We start from the raw sequence: 27,297 nt of genomic DNA on the forward strand, positions 1-27,297 counted from the left end.
CCAATTGTTAAAATTTTGCAGTGCTTCCACACTGCTTGGTAAAGTGCTGCTGCCTGAGACCCCTGAGGTCCCCACCTCCATCGCTACTCCAGCTGCCCTAAGACCTCCCTCAGGAGCTCCCTCCCCCAACTCCCTTATGGTCCATCAACTAAGGGCTCAACGCTGGCTTAGCAGGATACTTCTAGCATCCTGCTTCAACAAGATGACCAGTCCTGATTAGTCAGTGCTCATGGCTCCACCTGACTCAGTTCCCGTGGAGTGGGGAATCCACGACTCCACATCCACACTCAATTCATTTCTAGTTTACTTCATGTTCAATTTCCCACAAGGGTTCTCCTCACCTCTCACCCAACAGATGATCAAGACATCTATTTCACTGAGAAGATAGGAGTTATTTGCTTTAAACAAAGGTTTTCTGCCTAAGACATTATTTGTGACTCAGGTTTGCCACAGGGATGCGTGCAGGGAACCCAATGGAAGGAATGGGTAACACTCTCTTTGACTATGTCATAAGAATATCAACTCCTAAGCTAAGTTTTTGCCAACTCACAATTGAGGTGCCTGGCCATTATCTAAATGTAGGTAATCAGTGTTGATTAGAAGAACTGTATGCTTTAGAAAGCAGGCAAAGTGACAAAGTTCATATTTTCCTGTAACATGTTTAAAGCCTGCCTTATATTTTTGCCACAAAATCATACCAATTCTATACGGCAATAAATGATTCGATTAAAAATCCATAGACTATGCAGTCTTTGCAAATACCACTTACAACCACCACCAGACCACCCCCACAACACACACAATTAAAGTAGAAGTAAAAAAATCCTCATTTCGTGCTCTTCTCTGTCAAAGTAACAAATTGATTATGGCACATGACCTGAAAGAAACAGAATGCATCCATTTCTCAGAAGTCTTTCTTTCAGACAGTCTTCTGTTTTGTATCTGTAACATAAGATTACTAAGGAAATAAATGTAGTTTCATTATTTTGTGAATAATTCAAGTAGTAAAATAACTGGCATCTTGAACTTGTCAATTCTTCTATACATTAGATTTAATAACTTCTTCCTCTGAAAGCTTAATATTGGAGAATAGAAATTAGCTGACATAAACTATTTGTTCTGAAAGAAGTAAAGTGTTTTACAGAAGAGTAAATTACACAAGTTTGCTTTGTGGAGCACAGTTACCCTAAATTATATGACAGAATGTTTCTGATTACTAATATAATGACATCTGGTTTACTTTCTAAAGGATAAATGTTTCTAATTTTTAACCACCAAATTTAATAGTCAATTTAAGATGGAACTAAAGGGATAGTAGGTAATAACCAAAATTATATTAAAAATATAAATTTATATTAAAAATATCTTTTCAAATGTTTTCAAGTCTGTTGGTATGAATTAAATAATAATGAATTGTTCTGGCGACAGCTTATTTTAATCAACTTTTTATTAACTATTTTTAACACAAAAAATACTATAATTTCAAATACCTAATATGTTTCATGAATTTGTGTTTTTCAAATAAGATACTAATAAAAAAGAGATAATTTAAACTTTTAAAAATGATTTCTGTTTGATATTCACTAAAAACCTGTCTTAACATTTGGTGAATTTTGTAATGTAACAAATTATTCTTAAAGTGGATATTTAGAATTAAACAGAAAGTTAGAAACTCCTAAGTTTAGTACAGCCATATTGCCTTTTTAATTTTGAATTTTTATTTCCCCTTAGAACCTAAAATAACTCGTCCTCCCATAAATGTAAAAATAATAGAAGGATTAAAGGCAGTTCTACCGTGTACTACAATGGGCAATCCCAAACCATCAGTGTCATGGATTAAGGGAGACAATGCTCTCAGGGTAAGTGATTATTATGTTAAAACATGTATATGCAACATATTTTCAAATACAACAGTCCTTTGCAAACTCAGACGATTACAAATTTCTAGTATAAATTTGTTTCCATATACAACATTTTAACCAAACTTAAAGATTTCTGTTGCCATATACACAAACCATAAGGCATTCCAGTTGGGGCTGGTTAAAGAAAAAAGAGATGGGAACCAGTAGTTCTTTTTAGGAATGAAAAAAGAGGCAGAGCAAAACTAGAGTCTTTTTTGTTAGTTGGTTGGTTAGTTGAATCATTTATTTTTCAACCTTGAATCTTTGAAACTTAAGGGGTAAAAAAAGATAGAACTAAAATCCGGGCTTTAGACCCAACAAACAATTTCTGGGAGGAGAGAGAGAGGTGAGTTTTGAAAGAAAAGGAATGAGAACAATCTGGAGTGAAGGTAGAGCATGAAGACTCAAGACTGGTGAACAAACACGTTGATAAATACTTCAATCACAAAGAGTAGTCAAATTAAAAATTTATTATTCACATGCCTATTTTTACTGCTTTTGTATCTTATAACTACACTTATGGATAAATTATTATACTGCATCATCATTGTCTCTTTCCATCCTTGTATCACCTTCTAACTGTGAACTCAATGAGGTCACAGACATTGTTTTTCATCTTACTATGCTCAGAATATTCCGTGGAGAATACCTAGGTTTTGTATATGTCAATTAATTGAAATGAAGTATAGAATCGATTAGCTTTGTTTTATTTAAAATAAAACAAAACAAATAATGTTGAATTTTTTACGGTAACCTATATAATTCTCTGGCTTTCCTTTTGCTATAAATATTGGTGTATTTTCTACAATAAAAATAAGGGTGGCTTTGTATGATACTGAATTTGGAGTCTCAAAAGAGAAGATAAATGCAATACTTGAACTTCAAAGTCCAGTTTTTGTATTATTTGTAGAATTTTCCAATTTTTCAAAGGACATATATTCCCCTAAGGATACCATTTGGGTATATGGTAAATGAGGTAGTTAAAAACAATGCTTTTAATCATCAGAATTGGGTGTGACTTACAAAATCAAATAAGCCTTGGTGTCCTCATGTGATAAAAGAAAATAAAAATAAACTATATCTTATGGGATCATTGTTAAAATTAATTTAGGTAATCTTGAGCTGTCTCATTTAATGCTGTATGTTACACACAATAAATGCCAAATAAATGTTCAAATGATATTTTTGATAATAATGGTGATGATGATGACTTGATGAAATATGGCAAATGTGTCCCTGATACAGCCATGGATGTTTTAAAATTCTTGTCTGTATTCCTGGCAGGAAAATGCCCGCATCGCAGTTCTTGAATCTGGGAGTTTAAGGATTCATAATGTGCAAAAGGAAGATGCAGGACATTATCGATGTGTGGCAAAAAACAGCCTCGGGACGGCATATTCCAAATTGGTGAAGCTGGAAGTCGAGGGTAAGGAGCTGCATTCCTTGCCAGTATGGTGGTATCAGAGGGCTTCACACTTCCACCGTGAAGGCTGTACTTTAGCTTGCGAGAACAGAGGTGTAGGTAGTCCAGTTCCCTCAACTGTCCCAGATATTAGATCCAAAGGTCAAAACTGTGAAAACAAAAATTGAAAAGATAAAGAAATTTTCGCTACTACAGTATATCATATTCCGTCTATTGCCCACAGTCACTGGTAATTTTGACAAAAACAGACTAAATTCACTATAATACTAAAACAATAGGACACCATTTTAGAACTTCTGCCTGGCTTGGACAATTCTCCTTTGTTTACATATTTGAAAACACTCATTTTATCTTTTTCAAAGTATAGACATGACTTTTAAAAAGAGACCACAAGAAAAAAAGTAACTTTTTTTTTCAAATTGTATTCTGTTACAAAGGACCGAGAAAAATAAAATACCGACTCAAAATGTATACCCAAAAATGGTCCTAATTCATTGAGTCACATTGTCAAAATATTTTTCGTTTTTTAAAATGTTTTTTGGAAGTCAACCAATTCAACAACTAATTGTGAAAGGTCTTCGCTGAGAAATCAGACTCCAGATAAGGCTAGGTGTTCTGTCCATTTGGCGGTCGGATCCTTTTTGACCTAAAATTACATCACATTTTGCTTAAAAATAGAAACCACCAGCACGCCTGTGCTAGGCAAACAGACTAAGTACAGAACTTCCCAGCTCTTCCTATTATAAGCCATGGAGTTAACACCACTGGCTCTCAGTTTTCTCATCTGTAAAGTGGGGTTTCTAGGGAGTATTCAATGAGGTGAGGTGTTGATAGGCTTGGCAGAGTGTCTGTCTCTTTGTAAACACTCAGTAAGTGTTGACTGTAAGAATTATTACCTATTTTTCTGCTTTTCTCTTATCTGATTGATAAAGTGATTAGACTATCACACATTGGCACAAATTATAGTTCAATTAGAGAAGGCTTAAAGGGTTACCCAGAGCTTACTTTGGTTCCATCCTACTCTGCTTGGGCCAAAATCTATCCTTTCCCATATCTCTTCCTTCTCAATCACACAGTTTTCTATTAGATCCTTTAAGATTATTTTTATTTCCTAGCTAGAACTTCCTCTCACAGCTTTAACGATCTCAATTCCCAAACTTGCTTCTAATTGAGGTAACATACTTTTATTATGTCATTGTATCAATTGCTCATAAAATTTCCATTAACTCCTCATGGGAAAGAATGAGGTTGGTGGGAATAGTGGCTGTCAGATGTAAAAAAGATGTATTTTCAGCGTAGTTGCTGTAATTTAATGTCTTCCAATTTACCAATGCTATTTAAAGCTCAGTATGCAACAACCAGTTGATGTGAATTATTCAGTGAAAAATAAACACACAAACACACTCAGTCACACACTTAGACACATTGAATATCTTCCCGGATTTAGTGTTTCCTTGAACTATGTATAGAACGATACAGGATTAATGTTATCAACTTGTGTATGATATCATAAAGATTTTCCTCTTCAACATATGAGCTTCTATATAAAATATATAATATTGATTGTTTAGGTCACTGTGGTCATAGATATTCAAATGATTTGCTTAAGCTTTGGCCTAGAGAAAATTATTACAATTCTCAATTAGTTGGAGTCCAATTATAATTAGTCTTGCCTTGCCATTTTGTTTTGTATCACGTCTATCAGTAAAACTGAATATTGCCTTTTTTCCTAACATTTCAATGGTCATGCTCATTGCTTTAACAGTTAATGTATGCTAGAGGTTTTATTACACTTGCTAGTATTGAGAGCTCATAATATCATTTAAAGTTACTCTAAGAGTAGGTAAGATGATCATTTTAGCACACATGTCTATTTCTACTCCATTCTAGTGTCTATTAAAGCAGCCAATAACACAAAAATAGGTGACATGCTCTGTACCATTGCTGGTACATTATAAGCATTTAATAAATGGCATCAACTATAATTATCATTATTAGAACATAAAAATTGCAGCAAATCTGTTTTGGCTCTTGAAGCTCTGAAAGGTTGGCTTCCACCGAAAGAAATAGTTGAGGCATTTCTACAAGATATAATGCAGACATGATCTATTTAAAAGAAGGGCCGGGGGGCCAGCCCCCGTGGCGTAGTGGTTAAGTGCGCGCGCTCCGCTGCCGGCGGCCCGGGTTCAGATTCCGGGTGCGCACAGATGCACCGCTTGTCAGGCCATGCTGTGTCCCATATAAAGTGGAGGAAGACCGGCTTGGATGTTAGCCCAGAGCCAGTCTTCCTCAGCAAAAAGAGGAGGATTGGCATGGATGTTAGCTCAGGGCTGATCTTCCTCACAAAAAAAAACAAATAAATAAAAATAAATAAAAGAAGGGCCAATTCAACCTACAACACAGAGGAGGTGAAAAAGCAACCGATAGGCGATCGGAAGAATCCCAAAATTGCCTGCAAATGACTGCTAGCTTGGCAATGGTGAGGGCTGAGGATGAGGCTGGGTAGCAGTCAGTGGGGGCATATAAAAAAAAAATTTGTTATGTATTGTGTCAGTAACTCTGCAAACTAGTTTGAGCAAATTAGCATGAGAACTCCCTAAGTGCCATTTGATGCTGGGCTACACTTATCACAAGTGGGTATGCCAGGAAAAGTCAGGGCCTTTTCTGCCATTGCTAGCTTCTAATGAAGATAAGCATGCCAGACCATGGATTTGGTACAGCGTGTTCACTAACTCTTAGCTGCCACAACAAACGTGAAAAAACACCCTTCAACACAGAAGCAAAACTCCCTTTCTAGAATGCCATCCTCAGGCTGCTGGATCTCTAGAATGGTAATGCAAAGATATTCTGCCCTTCTGACTTGTCTTAAAAGGTTCAAACAGTGACACACAAAATTACTGATGGAACCATCCAACTCAAGCATAATCAAATGTGGATATCTTTCTAAAAAGATGAACAATGGGATGGCTAACATTTTAAAATGCTAAATGCTCTACATAGATTATTTCATTTAACCTTCACTAACAATCGGTGAGGAAGATCCAATCATTGTGCCAGTTTAAGAAACTGAGGAACAGAGGGGATAACTAACTCACTCAAGGCTGCACAGATAGAGGTGTCTAAAAAACTGAGTAATGCTGAATGCTGTCTCTTCTACTAAAGAACAAGATAATCATGTGTGACATTATCAGGGGAAGTGTCAGAATGGGGATGAGGGAAGAAGCCAAAATTCTGTAAATGATGGAGAATGGGAGCTGAAAAAACAAGAGACTGTGGGTGTAGACAAATTTTTCAATAAATTTGGCAGAGAAGAGAAGAGTCAAAAAACTGAGCAGTAGCTGGAGGTATATGTGGCAAAAGATGGTGTTGTTTTGCGAGAATTCTCTTTCAAAAAGATTGAAAGGGAGCTGGCCCAGTGGCATAGCGGTTAAGTTCATGCGCTCCTGCTTTGGCAGCCCCGGGTTCGCAGGTTCGAATCCCGGGCTCGGACAGAGGCACCGCACATCAAGCCATGCTGTGGGGGCGTCCCACATACAAAATACAGGAAGATGAGCACGGATGTTAGCTCAGGGCCAATCTTCCTCAGCAAAAGGAGGAGGATTGGCAACAGATGTTAGCTCAGAGCCAAACTTCCTCACACACACACAAAAAGATCTAAAGGTTAAAAAAAATTGAAAATGTTAAGAAAGAGCCCAGAGAGAAAGAGAATTTGAACATACGAGAGAAGGGGAATTTTCAAGGGAACATGATGCTTGAGAAGCTAAAGGGATGTATTCAAGGCACAAGCGGAGCAATAAACTTTATACAGCGGATGACCACATGTCCTGGGTTGCCCAGGACAGTTCTGCTTTACACCTGTTGTCCTGGAATAATTATTAATAGAGGCCTTCTTTTACTTCCAAAAGTATCCAGGCTTCGATGATAAATTACCTGAGCACTGTACTTACACAGGAAGAGGAAACTTCCTTCCTGTAATAGGAAGAAAGGAAAAAAGGGGGGTATTCTCGTATGAGTTCCTAAATTTGGTGGATGGAATTTAAGAATGCTCTGTTCTGATGGTCTCTATTTCCTCTAGGAAGCAGAAAGTAAGGTTATCTTCTGAAAATACTTCTGTAAAGGGGGGTAAGGGGATGAGGAGAGTGGAAAGGTTTTAAAATAGCTGTGGGGGATGGGAGAGATGACTCACAAGGTAAGCTAAGATTGCCTGGCAACTTTAAGGTTTTAGTAGAGAAGGGGACTGGAAATATGGAATGGCATCAATTTGCATAGTTGCAAGGTTTTATCCCCAGCATTGCTCAGCAGTGTAGGTATAAGTCCAGAAAAAGTAGAAAGCTAAATCTAAAGGCAAGATATAAGCATTGGAGTTTTGCCAGGAAGGAAAATAGGACAAAGGATTTGAGAATACTGCAAGAGAATGGTTGAAGTGATGAGTCATGGAGTCTTTATGTACCAAATACACAAACCTGAGATTAAACACTTATAGCTCCAGCAATAAGACAGACAAGATAATATGAAAATCTTCCTACTACAAACATTCAGAAATGCTGGGCTAGTTGTATAACTCATAAGAATAAAATGTAAATATCCAGAAGCTGGGAATGAATAGGAATTGATAAAACAGAGCAGAGAGCTCATGAGCTGGTTCCTCATTGTCCTGGAGGTAATGAAAGAGGTGCCCATCTCTATAACCTAGAAGACGGGGTTTAAGACTCTTAAAGGGACAAGAGACAGGGCTTGGGCCCCTGTGAATGTTAGCACTGAGACTCTTGCCTAAAGCTGAGAATCACAGATGTGAAAAGATGGGCCAGAAAAATTCCATCCACTGGCACAGAAAGACAACACAGAGCCTTGTCTATCTCTTCATGAGAAGAGAAACCAAGTCTTCTTATGAATGAATATTCAACACTCGGGGTTATATATCATATAGGTTTGATTTTGAATTCATACTGCCAACACTGCCATTGGTCCCAAGCCAAAAATTTAATAACAACAAAAAAAGAAATACCTTACCGATGTTACATAGGATTTTCATAGATAAAGCCACACTGAGGATGAGTTCACAATGCAAAATTATAGCATCCACAGGAAACAACCTGCTTTGAGTGAGTTAGCTGACACAATATACAAAGAGACTAAAACCCCAGGAAATTCATTTAAAAACACAATATAATAGACACTTACAATAAATATGTTTACACTATTGAAAGACACAAAAGGAGGAAAAAAAAACAAAGAAAAATACATTAGGAAGAAGAAAAGCAGTTCTGATAAAAAATTAAATATAATTTTCACAAATGAAAAATATAATGATAGACATTAAATTCAGTGGATGAGTAATGGTATATTAGAGATAAAGAGGCAATCCACACCTTTGAAGTCAGTTCTTTAGAATTTAGAATTCAAGGCAGAGAGATAAAAGAGATGAGAAATATGAAATTGAATTTAGGAAATTATAGAGGATATAAGTTACAGAGAGAATAGAGAAAATCTGAGGCTGTACTCAAAAGTATAATGACTGAGAACTTGCCAAAATTGAAGAAAAACAAATCTTCAAGTATGAGAAGCACACCAAGTCCCAATCAGTAAAAATAAAGAGCAGATATATAAATAATGTCACATCCAGACACATCATTATGAATACCAAAGACAAAGAAATAATCTCAAAATATTGAGGAAAAGACAGATTGCTTACAAAGGACAAACAATTATAATGACAGCAATAGAGAGGATATGGGGAAACCAGCATTTTCCTTTATTCTTACAATTTGGTATAGCCTAGTGGAGGTCTTCTGTGTTTTTTTTTTTAATAAAAGTCAAACTTTAAAATGTGTATAGATTTGTCTCAAAAATTTAACTTCTCCTGATTTATCTAAAGGAATTATTTACACAAGTCTATGTTGAAGATTATCACAAAGTTGTATATCATAGTAAAAATTTTAAAAGAATTTAAATTTGCATTAGTAGGAGACTGACAAAATATGTGATGAAATTCCACGCAGCCATTAAAAAGAATAAGATTGATCTCTATGTACTAACTTCTAAAAATATTCACCATATATGTGACCTGGGTCTGTTTCCCATCTCTAAAATAGGTTTCCTCATCTTTAAAATAGGATAAAAAACAGCACCTACGTCTTAGGTTGTTGCGATGATTAGATGAATTAATATAGGCACACCATAAACACTATATAATTATTTGCTGTTTTTATTATTATTTCATTTATTTAATAAGTACTTATACAGTGCTTACCATGTGTAAAGTACTGTTCTATTTCTTTAGAAATATAACTCATTACAAATGTTAATGTATTCCTAAGTGAAAAAGTGAGTTAAAGCACAGTATGTTATATATTATATATTAAAGTATACACACCAAACTCTTAACAGTCATCATCTCTGCGTATAGAATTATATGGGGAGGTTAACTTCTTCTGTCATATACTTTACATAGTTCTAGACTTTTTGAACTTTTATAAAAAGACCTTTATAATCATAAAGAATCAATACATGTATTTATGCTTTGGGAAAAATTATTTCTTCCAAATATTATACTATTTTGATAAAGTGGCATCAATCTTTCTGTTTATCTGTTTGATATATTATTTTTGCAGTTCTGTTGCTCTATTCTGCTCTAGAACAAAATCAAGGATGGGAAAAGTTTTGTCAAAGGCAATCGAACTCTATGTTGATTGGAAATTCACAACACTTGACTATTAGCCGAATACTGTTAGAGATGGGGTCCTGATGAACAGAACATGGAACTTGCCATTTCCTTAGGGAGGAATCCGTCCATAAAGATAGCAAGCTTGAGGCCTGCAAGAGAAAGTAAGGGAGCCACCTAGATGGAGTAGGAAATGAAGGGGTTCAGAGAGCTGCAGCTGCTGGTGGATTCTTTCCCTCTTTGACTCTTCTTTCTTATGGGCAGAAACCTCAAATTTATGATTCTGTGGTGGCCTGGAGGATCCAACACTAAAATTTGATTTGGGTTCTGATTTCTCAATAAACATTTTCTACACTTGGTTGGGTGTTACTGATGCATAAAACAAAATAAATATAAGTTCCCATAGAAAAGTGAAGCTCTGCCAGGTAAGAACTGTATAGGTATACTGATTTGACATTTGCAGGGAATTCTCTGTGGTTTCCCAAATTTCATAGTCACCTGGAATGCAGAAAAGACTCGTCAATCTCACAACTGTGGAGGCTCTTCCTTTGGAAAGATTAAGCCCTGTCTCAGGTATCTCTGTGACGATGAGCTTTAGGACAGGTTTCATGGCAGGATGTGATGAGGTCCAGAGAAATCTACATATCATATTTCATATTCTACGATGTTCATTTTTTCATATTTTACCACATCTGGGATGCATCTCAGAGTCATTGGTTTCATATAATCAACATTGACTGTTTTTTTTTTCTTTGTAGTGCATTTTAACATCTCTGAAATTGAGGTTTCTCTTACCCCTCTTAAAGGCAATCACACCTGGCCTGTGGCCTCTGCTCACCAGCAAAGATCATTCCTTAGCTGTCTTCAAATATGAGAACGAACATACCATGATAAAGATAAATCAATCATATTGGCTTATAAAGATTTCCTTATATTTTACTAGAACTATTTCTTCCACTTGAGATCATTTCTGTTACTTAGTTCCTCACAGAGATGAAAGCATCATTTTAAGTAGCATGATTCCAGGTAGCCTTTTTCTCCCCAACAATTATATTTGCTGCATATTAGTTTTGTTATGTTGAAAACAGAGACACAGCGACTTTTCAGTGCCTTATACAAAGAATTCTCTTCTAAGTCATGGGACAGTCTTGTCTGTTTCTCCAATCTGCTTCATGTTCCACTTTAGATATGGTGTGTATCCAAAGAACGATCCACACCGTTTCTATTACGTATCGTTACTGGAAGATAGACACTGGTGGGAGAGCGATACGACGGTGCAAGGCGCCATGTACTGATTTGAGTGGTAGGGCCGGAGTTTTCAAGGAGAGGCTGCCATCACGGCTGCTTTGGATGATCTCTGAATTGAAGATTCTGATTTTCCTTTCCTGTTTTTGCCCAGAGGGATATTCACCCTTTAAAAAAATATGTTTAATCAATACCACACCACAGAAATTAAACACTTTTAATATGACCATATAATTCTTGTTTTTATAGCCAGCGAGGTTGTTTGTTATGAGTTTTTTAATCATTGGAAAAGATCCATTAAAAAATTTACACATATCTAACTTTTTTATATTTCTCTTGTATTCTTACGTATTTCCCTTATATTCTTTGACTTAACTACTACGAAACGATTTATTTATTTGGAGTTATGTGTGGACCATATTATTACCTCCTGTGAATATCACATTCAGATGAATCCTGCTTTGTGTACAGAAACTGGTTGAGTGTAGAATACTTAAGACTCAAAACAGATGGATGTTGGAGGGTACTGGGCTCCCTGTTGATTGCATTTTCTATTACCTTGTTTACCCTTGGAGCTTTAAGCCATTAAGAAACAAATTGGGTAGAAGTGAAGCTGGAACCAAGGGAGGGTTCTCAGTCAGCCATCACCAGTGGGAAGAGGTGGCTTAGCACCAGCACAAAGCTGCAAATAAGAGCCCTAGAAGCAGACCAAGAACAAGAGCAGAGCCCTTCTAGGTAGAGGGTTATTGTAGGCTTGCCTAATGTTTAAACAACTCCTCATTTGCAGGGGGTCTCCAAAGCAGAACCCTGTCTCAACACTTGGGAGAGCCATACTGGGGAATGAGGACAGAAGGTGAGCCATTTGGCAGATTCAAGTGACCTCAGTGCATGAGTCTCTAACACTTGTCTGGGCACTTGAGTGCTGGCAGTCCATTTCTCTGCAGTCTGAAAGGCTTCACCTCCTATCCTTAGGGCTGACCTGGTCTATCAGATTCTTTTTTTTTTTTTTTTTTGAAGATTTTTTGCAGACGTATGTAGTTATCTAAGACAACAAGCAGAATTCCAAAAGACCAAAACAAATCATTTTATATACAAAATATACATACATATGATGATATATCCATATGATGTCCCAGAGGCAAATGTCAATAGATCTAACTATAAGAGATCAGCACTGTTTCCAAAAACATTAGACTTCCGGCTGCCTTCTTTCCTAGAGATCAGATTTCCTTTTGCATCTAGAAAAGTGGAAGCAATCGTGTAATGTTTACACAACATTTGATTTGCTTTTTCCTTTGTTTGTGCTGCAGCTCTTAACATGACAAATGCCACAGAGAGAGGTATTTAAAACCCTAGTGTGTGCTGTGCTCGTAGTTCGCAGTTTTAATAAAATTTGCAGTGGTCCTGTTCCCGGCATCAATTCTACCTGTTTGATGCCACTAACAGGTTTGATTTGCTGTCATGAGTACATTGTGTATTTCAAAACCAAACAAAAGAAAAAGATGCAAACCTTCGATATCCCCGGGGGCCATGCTGGGGAAAATTAAATCTGCATGATAAATAGGATGCATGCTCTAAGAGAAGAGTTTGAGCCATTGATTCCAACTTAGGGGATATTATGTTGCATTCTCATCTAAAAAGTTCTGTAGTGCTTTGTAGAAGCAACGGTCAAGTGATCCTTTAGCGGAAGAGTTGTCAGTAAAGTTCTCTAAGGAAAAAAAAAGTTATATAATGATTATTGCACTGAATAGGTAATACTTCAAGTTAAAGAAGCGTTAGGCTCTCCTTAATTACAGGTTTGAAGAAAAATGTGCTTCCAAGATTTGTCTTAAATTGTTTAAGACAATTGAATAGTTGAATATAATGTTGACATTATATTATTTGAAATGAAAAGTTATTGTGACCTGAAATATGCATACTCTAATTGGAGTAAGCTTTCATTTCTAGTTTTTAGGCATTAAACTGCGATGCACAATTTCAAACATATACACAAAACAGGAAAAGTTCTTTCTCTTTAATGCATTCATTCAGCCAATAAAGATTCATTGAGTGCTGTTCCAGACACTGTGTGAGAGAGATACCGCCATGCCTTCACTGGGCTTAATTTCAAAATATCACTATTTTGAATCAGGCAAAGATATCACGGAAAGCTGTTATAACTCTATGGCATTACGGAATTTGAATAATATTATATCCAGTTATTTCCTTCAGAAATCAAATGTATAAATTTCAAATTTTAATTAGTATATTCATTTCCATGAGTGTTAAATATACAAGGCATGATTTTTGGAGAGAACTTAATGCACTGGCTAATAACGTGGGCTCTAGACTAGTGAAAAAACTGCATGAGCTCCAGAGTCTGGAGTCAACTTCCTGAGTTCAAATGCTGGCTCCACTACTTACGACCTGTGTAACTTTAGACAGGTTACTTAGTCTCTTTGTGCCTCAGTTTCCCCACCTGTAAAATCAGGTTAATAATACTCTCTACCTCATAAGTTGTAGAAGGATAAACTTAGCTAATATACTTAAAGCTCTTACAAGAGTGTGCGGCACAGAGTAATCACTCAAATAATAGTTATCAATGTTTGTTCTAGGACTAATGTAACTTCTGTGCAACAGAAGCAATGATCTCAACACTTGTGACGACAATTCCAGCTCTTTAGTCCACGTGTCACCTTTATCTTTGAGGTAGAAACAATAAAGATCGATGGCAAAAACTAACTTTTTATTTAATATAGAGTTGATTTTTATGAACTTTGGTCCTGTCAGAAGAGTAATCATAGACTTTAAATCTGGAGTGGGCCAGATATCTCAATCCCTTATTTTGCAGGTAAGGAAACTTGAGACCAGAAAAAGCTTACTTTGCCCAAATTAGCCAGAAACTTGATGTCTTGATTCCAAGGCCAGGACATCTCCCATTTCCCCATTATTGAGTCTTTTCTTTCTCTATATTTATGCCGCGTAGAGCAGTACTCTGGAGCGTTCACACGCTTCAGCATCAGATAGACCCAGGTGTTAATCCTGACTCTGTCACTTACTAGTTATGTGAGGTTGGATAATTCACTTAACCTCTGCAAGTCTATTTCCTCATTTGTGAAATGCGGGCAATATTACTCAGAGCATAGATTTTTTAAAATGGGCTCAGATAGCTTATATCCAATGTCTACCTGGCAGCCCTTTGATAAACATTGGCTGTTGTTGGTATGGTTGGTATAACAATGTAAACAATTGTTATAAAGCTGGATGACTTCTACCCAGAGAATACTGCTAGTCAGTCTTCTCAAATTTCATAAATAGATTGTCAACATTACCAACTGCTCCTCTCATTTCCAAAGAACATAAATCTACCGTCAATCAGCAATGCTTGGTACCTGCGTTCTTGGTACTTGTTAGAGATTACAACTTTGGTTTGGCCTCACTGCGGCAAGTGATGAAGGATGCTGCTCTAAGGAGCGGTATGAAGATGTGCCTTTACTGGCAAATGGGAAAGGAGCTGTTTAGAGTCAACTTGTCTAAAAAAAATAGTATAAAATATGAAAGTCCAGGCAACCTTAGTGCATATCCCAACCTTACATCATATTTTAGTCACTACAGAAATAGCTGTTTGCCAAAAATTGTGTTGAAAATATTGATCATTCCATCGCTCCCTGCTCCAAAGTAAGTCTCAAGTGAGAAATTGCTTTAAAAATTTAGTGCCTGGTCTCTTCTGAGAAACTGGCATTTTGTTTTCCTTCTTGTAGTAAGAATTGCGTATTTTATTTTTTCACCTTTTTTTTTTTTTGCCCTACCTGGCATGTATCTCAGAATCCAATTTGAAGCTTAGTTATAGTATCTGTTACACTAAACCAACCAGAAGTCTCCTTTTCCCTGATACTAATGTGTTGTTATTTCATTTAATTTATAGTCATATCATTGATTATACTCAATTCAAAACCTCTATGGAAAGAGATGGAAATAACTAAGTTGATGAATTAATACAACTCTTCCTCTAGGGTAGCAGTTCTCAATCACCAGTGCACATCAAAAGCATCTGCAGATCTTATTAAAAGGCATAGCTCCAGGGTGCATGCTCCAGAGACTCAGACTTGATAGGTCTGTGTTAGGGCCTTTTAATAACTGCCCAAATGATCCTCACGCAGGTAGTCTATGAACCACACTTTGAGAAACACTGACTTAAAGATTTCTACATGGAATGTCCATTCCAGATGAAGCTTACAAATTTAAGGAGAAAGCTTATCCATAATTAGTAGGATAAATGTTCGCATCGTTTCAAGTTTATTCATTTGTTGAGTGTCTATCATATTCCACATAATGAGGTAACTCCTAAGGAAACAGAGATAAATAAGACATGGTTCATTTCTTGAAAAGTTTTCAAATTTAGTAAGGAAGATGTACGTGCAAGCGAGTAATTGCAGTAATTAAAGTTCAATATATTTTCAATGGTAGAAGTTTGTGCAGGATACACTCATAGGACAGGAGAGATAGTGAGAGGTGAGGGAAAGCTTCAGAGAGGTGAGGGCCAACAGGGCTTTGATTGATGAATAGCTGTTCATGGTGCAGATCATATCACAGCGAGAGAGGAAAAAGGAAATAGAGGGGAAAATGCAGATTTACCATGCAAGCACAAGCTGACACTGACTCAAAACCAGTGAGTAAATGATGGATGAGAGAGTTTGGCATAGTATCTATTGCTGGTGCTATAAAAACCAGAATGAGCTGTGATTTGACTCATGGATTAACACTGAGATTATACTCTGTGGTGTTCTTTCTTGGACATAATTTTTAAAAGCATAGGTATCTATCATCTCATCACCACGGGAAGCTACAGTTTGATGGCCCTATTTGGGCATCCAGAATTCCATCTCAAAGCCTACAGAAATGTTCATAATCCAAGACATTTTAGACAAATAAGATACTATGGTGTCACTTAAGGGCATGGCTCCTATTTTTTTTCCAGCTAAAATTTCTAGTTGGTTAAAAAAAAAATTCTGGTTCTTAAACTTTAGCTTGTTTGATTGTGGTCAGAGCTCAGTTATCTGCCTTTTCATGAGATTAGGTAAAGAATGTTATTTAAAACTAAACTAAGATTTTGATCAATGTACCATGGTTATATAAGATGCTGACACTAGAGGAAGTGAAGTGCAGGGTACATAGAAACTCTACACTATCTTTGAAACTTTTCTGTAAATCTAAAATTCTTTCAAAATAAGAACGTTTTGGGCCGGCCCGTGGCTTAGCAGTTAAGTGCTCGTGCTCCGCTACTGGCGGCCCGGGTTCGGATCCCGGGCGCGCACCGACACACCGCTTCTCCAGCCATGCTGAGGCGGCGTCCCACATACAGCAACTAGAAGGATGTGCAACTATGGCATACAACTATCTATTGGGGCTTTGGGGAAAAAAAAAAAGGAGGAGGATTGGCATGGATATTAGCTCAGTGCTGATCTTCCTCACATAAATAAATAAATAAAAACATTTTAAAAGGGTAAACTAAGAAAGACTTCTGTCCTCGTAATTAAGCAATTTAGCATTTCCTCCCATTAAAACCAGAAAACGAATTTTTTTTTTAAAGAATGAACAAGTCAATCAGAACTTAAGTCTAACTTTTTTATTGGCTTGTGGTTAAATTCCTAATATATTTTCAGAACCATTTTAACAAAAATATTCTTAACAGTTGCTCTGTCTACATCTAGGGCTGAAATAAAAACAAGCTAACTTCCTGTGGCTCTTGTCTGATTTATTTCGTAAACACTTCGTGCTTATAGTCGTTATTCACCATCCATATTTACAAGCTAGGAAAATGGTATAATCTCAAAGGCCACAGAAATGGTCCCAACCCAAGCTGCTTTAGAAAATAGTGATGTCGCAGAGGCAGGCAAGCCTGACTTTGGGGACCTGGAGAAGAGTCACTGTTTGTGAGGGTGCTGACTATGTCTTCCAAAGGAGCTTGCATTCGGATTCCTTCCGAGATGGAGCCACAGTGGCTAAACCTCCTCATGAGATGCTCTGCTTCAAAGGGGACAGAAATGTAAACAATGGCAGCACACCAGGATCGGGTTTCTTTGCTTTAGCTGCCAAGAAGTCAGGGAAAAAAACCCAGGTGTTTACTTAGGTTTATCATTATTAATGTCAGGTTTTCTTTCAATGATTGGAAAACAAAAGAAGAATCTGTTCAGAAACAAAGTACCACGGAGCCTCAACCTGACTACTTTTCAACCATCCCTGGGCCAATTTTTTTTTTTAAGTAAAAGATAAAAACAATTGAAATGACCCTTTTTGTTCTTTGTAGTACTTGTCTTCTAACAGGCATCTCCAAGTCAATAATTCTTAAAACATGCTGCTAGATGAGAAAAATGTAGCCTATTTAAGAACAGATTCAATCTAGTATTGATTAGCATCCATCTTTTAATAAGAGCCTGAAGAACGGATTTCTCTTTCTACAGAGTGATTCTTCTCTTCTCAGATAATTAAACTAAGGAATGGATTTAAGCACAGGCTTTTAACACCTAGAAAAAGGTTGCTCAACATGATCAATATCTGGGTTGCAGTCAGCTACGGCAGGTTTAAATTAAAAATTAAATTAAATTAAATTAAAAAATGAGATAAAACTTAAAAACCATCTCCCTTTGAAGTCAATTGGAGGAACAGCTTTCATAAGTCAGGAAGATGCTCTAGAGATAGAAATAGCTCTGGAAAAAAAAAAAAAAAAAGAAAGACCAGAAGACTTGGCTTCAAAATTAGCCTCCAATACTTGCTAGATGTGTGTTAGTTGCTGTATTAACTGCTTTGTATAAATCATTTCATTTAATCTTCTCCATAATTCTGTGAGTTGGGAGTTGATACCTACATTCTCTGCATGAAGAAACTGAAGTTCAGAGAAGTTGAGCAACAGCCCAGATAAACAGCTAGTAAGCAGTAGAGGGAAGATTCAAACCCAGATCTGCCTATCTGGATTGTGGTAAAGATATTGTACGTAACTGTAAGGAAATGATCCTATTAATAAGATTTTGATTTCCCAATTTCTGAGTATATTCCTGGAAAGAGCCTAGAATGGTGTTATTAGAGTACCAGATGATTAGAGATTTCTTTAAGATATTGCTTATGAATAAAATTATAAACAATGCCATCCTACAAAGAGCGAAGAGTGTGCTATTTCAGCCTCTGTTGAGACTTCAACTCGAGGTAGCCAAATTCCAATTATCTTCTTGGATCTCCTCACTCTTGTAGTCAAAAGAATGGAAATCATTCCACAGAGCCTATTTTCTCTTCTGGTTTTGTTTTTTTCTCTCCACAAGGTCTACATGACCTGTATGATTTTACTAAATGTATTCCTTTCATTTACCAGGGAACTTTGATGGCTTTCCCTCCTTCTATATAACAATACATTTCCCTTCCAAATTCCTTCTCCAATCAACTAATACAGTGACTCGAGTAGGAAAAACTTATTTTATCTTTCTTGAAATCAAATCATATTCACACACGGACATACAACATTCACGTTCAAAACTGGGGAGACAGATCTCAATAAGAGGAAGTATAAAAATGTGTTGGATATTCATGATTTTCAATGGAATCAATGACCTAACTGTATTATTATATGACTGCAAATAAAAACTTATGCAAATTGATATTCATAGAAGTAGAGTATTTAGAAAGAGTCTTATTATTCTTTGAATTTGTTAGACTCCGTGTGTGTGTTAGTTTCAGTTCTGGGTACCACAAGATAAGGGGATAAGTTAAGATAAGAGGGTAAAATAAGTAATTCAAAAGAGAGCAATCAAGATGGTGAACCAGGGCTAGCAAGCTTGGAAAAATGAAAATATTTGGTGGGTTGTTTTTCATCTTTGTTGTGGATAGAAGTAGGAACTAGGTCTTGTGGGGGGTAATTGTAAAGAGACTGATTTTGACTTAATTTAGAGCACACATATGTATTTTTTAACAAAGTTGTTTAAAATGGGTTGCTATGATAGTGCTGAGTTCCCAAAAAATCAGCTTATTCAAGAAAATGATGGATATACTATTTAACTTGGATGTTGATTATATCACAGATTATTCCAATCAAAGGCCTTTTTTCCCTCTATTCTAAATGTCCTACTGCACAACCCCAAGAAAGCAGAGAAAGAAAATGCATCACTAATCCAACTCTTTGTTTCCTAAGTATTTTCTTTTTTCTGCGAGAGACTGTGCTGGACTTTAGGGGGAAAAAAAACCAAAACAAAAGTAAAGTATGATATGCTGCTCCCTCTCCCATCCCCCAAAGAAGAGTACAAATCAATTTGAAAGACAAGACTAATACATTACACATAAAGCAGTTAAATGAGAATTTAGCAATTAAAAAGGAATAAAGACCATGACGCAGAATATTTAAAAATTGATAAGTGGTAAAACAATAAGTTCAGAAGTGAAGAGGGATCATAGTAGGCTAGGCAAGCAGGATACATGGAAAACTAGGACTACAGTTTGACCTTGAAATGACAAACAATCTCATATACTGAATGACTGTACCCAAGCTTAAAAAGGCTTTGCAGATTATTCTTGCATAATTTTCTCTAATTTAAAGTAACCTTAATTGTGTGTGCATGTGTGTACATATGTGTGTATATTAATACATAAGCATATATAAATATGTACGTATAAAGACAGATATTTGTATTTGTGCATAGAATGAAATTTGGTAGTCTATATATGGAAATGTAGTTTCTGGTAGAACTTCTAAGCCTCCTCCTAGGAAAATGGCAAAGTTTAGACATTCTTTCATCTCTAGATTTGGTTCTATATATCTGCAGTGGAGGAAATGGGTGCATTCTTTCAAAACTTCACACTGCCTCCAATTCCAAACAAATCAAGCAAAATGAACAATAGTAACAACAAAAGCCACAAAGTGAAAAACAGCAAAGGAAAATCAGCATTGTCCTCACAGTGTACTGTGAAGTACAGTCCAGTGAAAGATGGTTGGAGAAGAATTGAAAGGAGACTCAGGATTTACCCGTACTTGTTCCAGAAGCCTAAAAAAAGTAGTGTAAGACAAGAAAATAATGAGTGAATGAGATTCTCGACACTTACTGAGGCCCTTCAACTTTAGTGGAATAAAATTTTGGAGATACAGCAGCCAGGGAATAAAGACGCTTAATATTCCCATAAGAGTCCCATGCCCATCTCAGCCACTCATAAACAGTTACTTGGCTGGCGAAAAATAAATAGGACTTGTCTTCCCTAAGCGTAATCGTGCTGAGGAACTAGAAAGACATGCCCAGTCCAAAGACATTCAAATGCAATTTTTCAGTCCTAATCTGGCCCAACCATGGACCTTCATTTATTTATTTCTTCTGATTAACATCTGTGTTCAAAGAATCTCTGGAGTTTCAAGTGCTACCAGTTTTAAGTATGAAAAGAACTCATATTTATCCAATACCTATGCTTTACAAGGCACCGTTAGGGATGATGTAAAAAACAATTTCTTTGTTTAGAGGTACATTTGACGGACAACCATCTCCTTTTAACCATAAAAGTATTCAATTGAGAAGTTTTAAGTAGACTTTGACCTTGATACTTAAAAAAATAAAAACAAGAATGTGCCACTGATTTGGTTGGTGGAGGTAGGGAAGGTTCAGGCAGAGTAAAACCTAAGTGGGAAATTATAAGTTCACTTAAATTTAAAAGGATTGGGTGTTAAGTGTAAAAATGAGGCCTTCTCACTATGATGCTAGGTTAGGATAGAAGACTTGATGTCTGAAAACTGGAGTGGCATTTCTGGCTCAGCACCTGCAGCAAATCTCTGAGTCTCAGATTCCTTGTCTGGAAAATGGGCTGAATAATACCAGTTATGTACAATCAAAGGGATATGGTTAGGGGTAAATGAGATAATGTACAATGTGTGTGAAAATATCCATAATCTGTGAAGAACTGTGCAATGTATTCTCATCATTAAAAGTAGTTAACAATAGCATTGCTATTTCATGCTATAAACAAATATTGTAGCTGCTTATCACTAATTCAAAGGTTTAAATTGACATCAACAAATAAAACTTCAGGAAAGAAAAATAGAGCTCCTTGTGGGACCTAGACTTGACCTGGTTATAGTAAACATTATGGAACAATTGATTTGGTTGTTGTCTCTTTTCTAGGATGTTTTAAAATTTATAGATTCTCAATTCGGTATACCCAATTTAGACATTTAAAAATTTTCTCTGTAGCTTGCTTCACTGGTAGTTTCGTAGAAGATAATGATTTGCTCCTTTCTGCTCTCTGAGCAGCCTCTGGGAGTTGATACGGAGAAGAGAATCTCTGTTGGTGGTAGGCTCTGTTCTGCAGAAACCCCCTAATCCTCTGTTTACCACAACATGAGTCTATTGCCATAGAAATGATAGCTGAGATCCCAGATTCAACATCACTGACTTCACAGCAAGGCCTCGTAAGAGGAGAAGCCAGACTAACAAAGGGAAGCACAATTTATCAGAATAGTAGGCAGTCTGTTGCCTTGAAAGAAAGGGTAATTGTCAACATTAAAATAAAAATGCATGAATGAGCTATGTTGTTGGGTATGCCGTAGTTTATTTTCTGTGTAGTACTGTCCGACTAAAAGTAAGACTTTGAAATTTTATGTCGTTTAATAGCTTGCTTTTAAAAGGTCAGCAGTTTCCCTTGACTGCATTTGCTTCTTATTGAAATAAGAAACAAGCAGATTCTAATTAATCTTGTTGCATAACTGATGTTTCTGTGGTTGAAGATTTCCCTTTTCATGACGTGTTGTTTTTGTTTGTGTGTTTGTGTTTGTTTGTTTTGTCTTGTTTCTGTTAATAGAAGAAAGTGAACCTGAGCAAGATACTAAAGGTATTTCTTTTTCTTTCTGGACTGCTTCTTTTTAAATGTATGGTTCTGTTCAATTGTTTATTTTTGTTAACCTTGTAAACAACTCTAACTGCCATTATTTTGTTAAGAAATACAAACGCTGTATGGGGAATATTAAGTCACAGTATTTAACAGTTATTAGATGGCCTGCTTTATTATATAAAAATTATAAGTATATTATAGATGCTTATTGACCATTTACTTTTGTTAAGAAAAGATTGAGTCAACAGAAATGTTTAGAATTGGTATCCCAAACTCTGAAAATGCAAACAAAATGAAATGACATAAACCGTATGAGAATATAAATCTCACATAGATTGGAATATAAAGTTATTCTCGGACTAAAAGCTTTTTTTCTGGGGGTGGGAGGAGGTACAATTTTTGGAGAAATGTAAAAATGTCACAGCGCCAGCTTAGTTTTTTATTGTTATTACTTCGAGAGGACAAGGAGTATTATGCAATTGCTCCAAACCAAACCACATGAATCAAAATGAAGTTAAATTTAATTGCACACAGACATATATATTTAGTGGAATATGTTTAGAGGAAAGTGGCTTGAAATCAAATTTGTTTGGGAAAAGCCCTAATGTAGAACGAGAATTTTCCTTCAAAGAAAGCAACTTTCATCCTGATTAAGACTCAAACTTGGTGCTGTTCTAAGCTAAACTTTGATATTTTGGGGTGAAATTCACAAGTTCTCATATAATACAGTTTGACTCTAGAAGTAAACCATAGGCTGGTATTATTTGAAACAGAACCTCTTTATCTTAGTATCTCAAATTAGATATCCAAGATGTTTTCCTATTTCTAAACATCAGGCCGCTTATAACTAAATTTAGATAAAATCATTTCACCTGCTCCTGCATTTTCTGGTTTTTTTTTTTTAGTTTTTGTTTGTTTTCAATTTTCTCCTGTCAGTCATTGCCGGTTTGAGTCAAGTAACCTAAAAAACTTCTTTAGGGAAAGCTAGAAAATAATAAAGAAAGAAAAGAACAAGAGAAAATAAAATTCATGTGAGCTCATTGTGTCCTTTGAAATAATTGCTCAGAACAGAATTTATAAGGGAATTAGGTACTGTATTCCTCTGGTCCTGCTCCCTTACCAAGAAAAAGGTAATTCATCTCAAGCCAAACTGGTCATTAATTTCAGGACTTAATTTGGGCCCCCTGGTCGTTGTATTTTCCATTACACCATTAATGCAATTTCATAGTGAATAATGGTTCTATTTCCTTATTAGAAACTCAAATAGCCGTTTAAAATGACAATCAATAATAAAACTGATCATGTATCTGAAAGTGCTTTGAAAAATGGAAAGAAAGAGGGGAGAGAGGGAGAGACAGGGAGGGAGGGCGGGAAGGAGAGAGAAAACGAGAATTTAATACGGTTATTTTATAAAGGATTTTGAAATCACTAGTTGCTTAAGCCCAATTTTGAATATAGGATTCTTAACCTGCAGTTAGCACTGTAAAGTTTCCCAAGAGAAATTAAAGCCCAAACTCATGAATAGATCCTGTGAGAGAAAACCCAGGGATAAATAGATTGCCCGTATCTATTTTCTATGATGCACAGGAACAAGAACTTGCCTGCCCACAGCAAAGCGAGTGGGAAAGAACTCACAGGGAATTGGAGAATGATGGATGAGACTATATACAAAAAGAGGAGTTGGATAATTTTTTTCATTAAAAATCCAAATCAAAACAGTTGTAAACATTCTCCAAACTGCTAATTTCATGTCTCTTCAACTAAGCAGCTTAATTGTTTACATTATTGTTTTATATTTTTTTCATGCAAATAAAATACAAAATGGGGATGTTCAATGCACGTTTTACTTGATATGAAACATATCACATTACTTTTTCAGTTGATGACCTAGAATGTATTTTCAGTTTGTGGCTGCCACTAAAATAATGGAAGTTTATTATTAGACTGGTGGTCTAGTGGTTAAGATTTCTTGCTCTCACTGCCGCAATCTGAGTTCCTTTCCCGGTCAGGGAACCACACCACCCGTCTGTCGGTTGTCATACTGTGGCGGCTGTGTGTTGCTGTGATGCTGAAAGCTATGCCACTGGGATTTCAAATACCAGCAAGGTCACCATGGTGGACAGGTTTCAGCAGACCTTCCAGACTAAGACAGACTAGGAAGGAGGACCTGGCCACCCACTTCCAAAAAAATTGGCCACGGAAACCCAGTGAATAGCAGCAGAGCATTGTCTGATACAGGGCAGGGAGGTGAGAGGATGGTACAAAAAGACCAGGCAGGGTTCCACTCTGCTGTACGCAGGGTCACTAGGAGTCAGAATCAACTTGATGGCACTAACAACAACAATTATTGGACTATGTCCAAGTTGATTATTACAGGTGTATTATTATCCATGGAGACTAACCTGGCATTTATTTTTAATTGCAACTGGCTTTATTGTTTTCAGTGTTTGGTAAATATGGTGGAATTTCTTTCACCACTCCTTCACCATTCATGTTTGGAACTAGTAAGAAATACAGAGAGGTATAAAAATGTTAGCTTTATTGCTGATAAAGCTGGATTGAAAAATAAAGCTTTCTATTTCTCCATCCAAGAATTAGACAAACAGTGCTTCTGTTTCCTCATCTCCTCAGCCCCTCCCAGCCCTTCCACATTTCACCTGAGTTGTAGGATGGAGAAGCCCTGACCTGGGGGACTTACCTACTGCACGTTAACCCCATACCCACCTTGTTTGCAGGGTAGCTGGGAGAGTGAGAGCCCAGAGAAGCCTGAGACACTCACAACATACACAAGTCCCTTTCTCCAGTCTCACCAATCAAAGGAGTCACTCGTCCATTCATTTATTCATTCAACAAATATTTATTGAGTGCCTACCATGTACCATGCAGGGTTCTGGATCTGTTTCTCTATCCATCAATCTATCATCTGTCTGTGTATCTATCTATCAATCAGCCTGTGTTAATGAACAAAGCAAGCTCTTTCCTTGTGATGCTTACATTCCAGGGAGAGAGACAGCCAAAAAACAAACAAACAAATCAAAAGTTATGACAAGGTGATTAAGTGCTATGAAGAAACATAAATAAGGGTAAGGGGGGTGGGTTGAGAAAGCAACAAGCTAAGGAGACATTTGAGTCAAAACTCAAAAAACTTTTGCAAGCTTCTTTGTGGGAGGGAGTCAGGCAGGAAGGGTGGAAGCTATCTTTCCATACTGAAAAAGGGGGCAAGTTTCTATTCTATCTTTTAGCAAAAATGTGGAAGTGCAGGAGAGATCAGTTTCCCTTTAATTCCTAGCCTTTTTCTCTCTTGACTCACTGGACTTAACAACGAAACCCATGGTCAGCCAAGGGTATATGCATCCTCTTGCAGGAGGAGACCAGCTCTGTCTGTCAGCACAGTCTCACATCATGAAGCCACGTGCAATATCAATAGTGCTCCTTTATGTACCCTTCTGTGCCCCACTGGACCTCCCAGAAGATTCTGATATGGGACAGAGCAGTATCTTAATTAAATTAACTCTAAGCCACATGGAACTCTAGAATGATAATTGACTCTATTTTATTTACCATCTCCCATTATGCTTAACTGTGTTGTGCAATATAAATCATCAGAGGTTTTGCAATGAGCCCAAATGATATTCCAAATAATGCAATACCAGTCAAAAGGAAAAAAAAAAAAAGCTGTAAATTAGAACAAAATAAACCTTCCCTTATGACTACAATTCCAGGAAGAATTTAAAGTCCCCAAATGAAAACTCTTGCCTTTATAAATTAAAGAAGAAAAAATCCCTAGATTTCCTTCTTTTCCAATTTCTTATTCTTCTCATCTTCAGCTAGAAGGCTCTCATTTCAGGGTCAAAGGTACAGTCAGTGTTATCTTCAGCAGCTGATGTCTACACTTTTCCAACACTCTTGGAGTTGAAATTATCCCACTTCCAATTTATCAAGGTTCCTGCTTTTTTCAGATTCTCAGGGGCAATGGAACCCACAGGATGATCATTGCAGTAGTCTCACACTCAAAACTCAGGATACACAAATCCCGACGAGAGTTATTTCAGCCAAATGATGAACGTGGACTCAAATATGTTGTGCAATCTAGGTCTCCGTTATTGTTGCCAGAAAACATTAGAAAAGAAGAGAACACCTGGGGGCACTCTTGCTAGGATGCCAGTCAGTCTGTGTTAGTTGTCAAGGGTCCACAGTTTATGAACTTAGATTAAGTTGGGAGAAATGTCCTATCAGGTGGTCAGATGGGGCACTGTTTCTTTGCTCTGGAGGAAATGTACACTGCCTCCTAGCCGGTTGTCTTCTTGAGAAATTTAGAATTTCCAACGGGAAAAGTCTTTGTCACCTAGTCTTGATTGACACTTCCTTGGACCCATCCAGCAACTTTTTATCTTCCATTTCACCTTTGAGTCTTGTTTCTCTGGAACTCCGGTAGAGGTACAGCCTTCACCACCTCTTTTAAGCAGGCATTTTTAGTCCTGATCACCAGGACTGGCTCCGTAATTTGTGGGCCAGATACAAACAACAATCCAGGGCCCCTAGTTCAAAAATCGCTAATAATTTCAAGACATGGACAGCAGGAAATTAAACCAAGCATGGGGCCCTGCGTGGCTACATAGGTCACTCACTCTTGGAACCGACCCTGCTGACCACAAGGGTGACTGCCACTCCCCTTGCTATGGAATTTTTTAGGCTGTAAATATTGCCTGCTAGAGAAAATTTTCCCTGAGTCCTATTTTGTTTCAACTTGCAATCATCCCCCGCAGAGTTCTGATCTAAAACTGTTGTGGGTATTTCTGAAAATCTTAGGGCTGATACCTCTGCCAAATATTTCTTCTCAGAACCTTACCTTCCTTCAGGTTTTAGGTTTTCTAGTAACTTTTGCTACTTCAATGGCTGAAGAACTGCGTGTCCCATTACATGTTTTTCTGGAGCTGTAGGGTAGGCTCCACTATAATTTTTTTTCTATTTTAATGTTATTATAAAATTTCCAATCTTACAAACAAAGTAGATACAATAATATAGTAAATTTCCGTGTTCTTGTTACCCAACAGCAACAATGATCAACAGTCTGCCACTTTTGTTTCATCTATCCCACTACTATTTTATTGCTGTTGGTTTATTTTAAAGCAAATCCCAGACGTTAATTCAATCAATCCATATGTACTTTAGTATAAGGACTTTTTTTTAAACACAACCACATGACCATTTTCATTACCCAACCCACTCTCGATTAGCAC

The 27,297-nt window shown here is 36.8% G+C and overlaps 1 protein-coding gene across 5 annotated transcripts in view; it reads left to right on the plus strand.

Moving 5' to 3' along the window:
- Positions 1 to 27,297, plus strand: part of MUSK (muscle associated receptor tyrosine kinase) — an 88,328-nt gene that overhangs the window by 14,418 nt on the left and 46,613 nt on the right. For 3 of the 5 annotated variants that reach the window (XM_058524734.1, XM_058524735.1, XM_058524737.1), the window contains exons 4-5: positions 1,732 to 1,859; positions 3,186 to 3,327. In XM_058524734.1, coding sequence (XP_058380717.1) covers positions 1,732 to 1,859; positions 3,186 to 3,327 — 270 coding nt within the window. Of the gene's footprint in view, positions 1 to 1,731; positions 1,860 to 3,185; positions 3,328 to 22,027; positions 22,058 to 27,297 lie in introns of all 5 variants that reach the window. The other 2 variants (XM_058524732.1, XM_058524736.1) reach the window with 1 other exon arrangement.

Source organism: Diceros bicornis, chromosome 28 (genome assembly GCF_020826845.1).
Source record: "Diceros bicornis minor isolate mBicDic1 chromosome 28, mDicBic1.mat.cur, whole genome shotgun sequence".
Classification (NCBI taxonomy): Eukaryota; Metazoa; Chordata; class Mammalia; order Perissodactyla; family Rhinocerotidae; genus Diceros; species Diceros bicornis.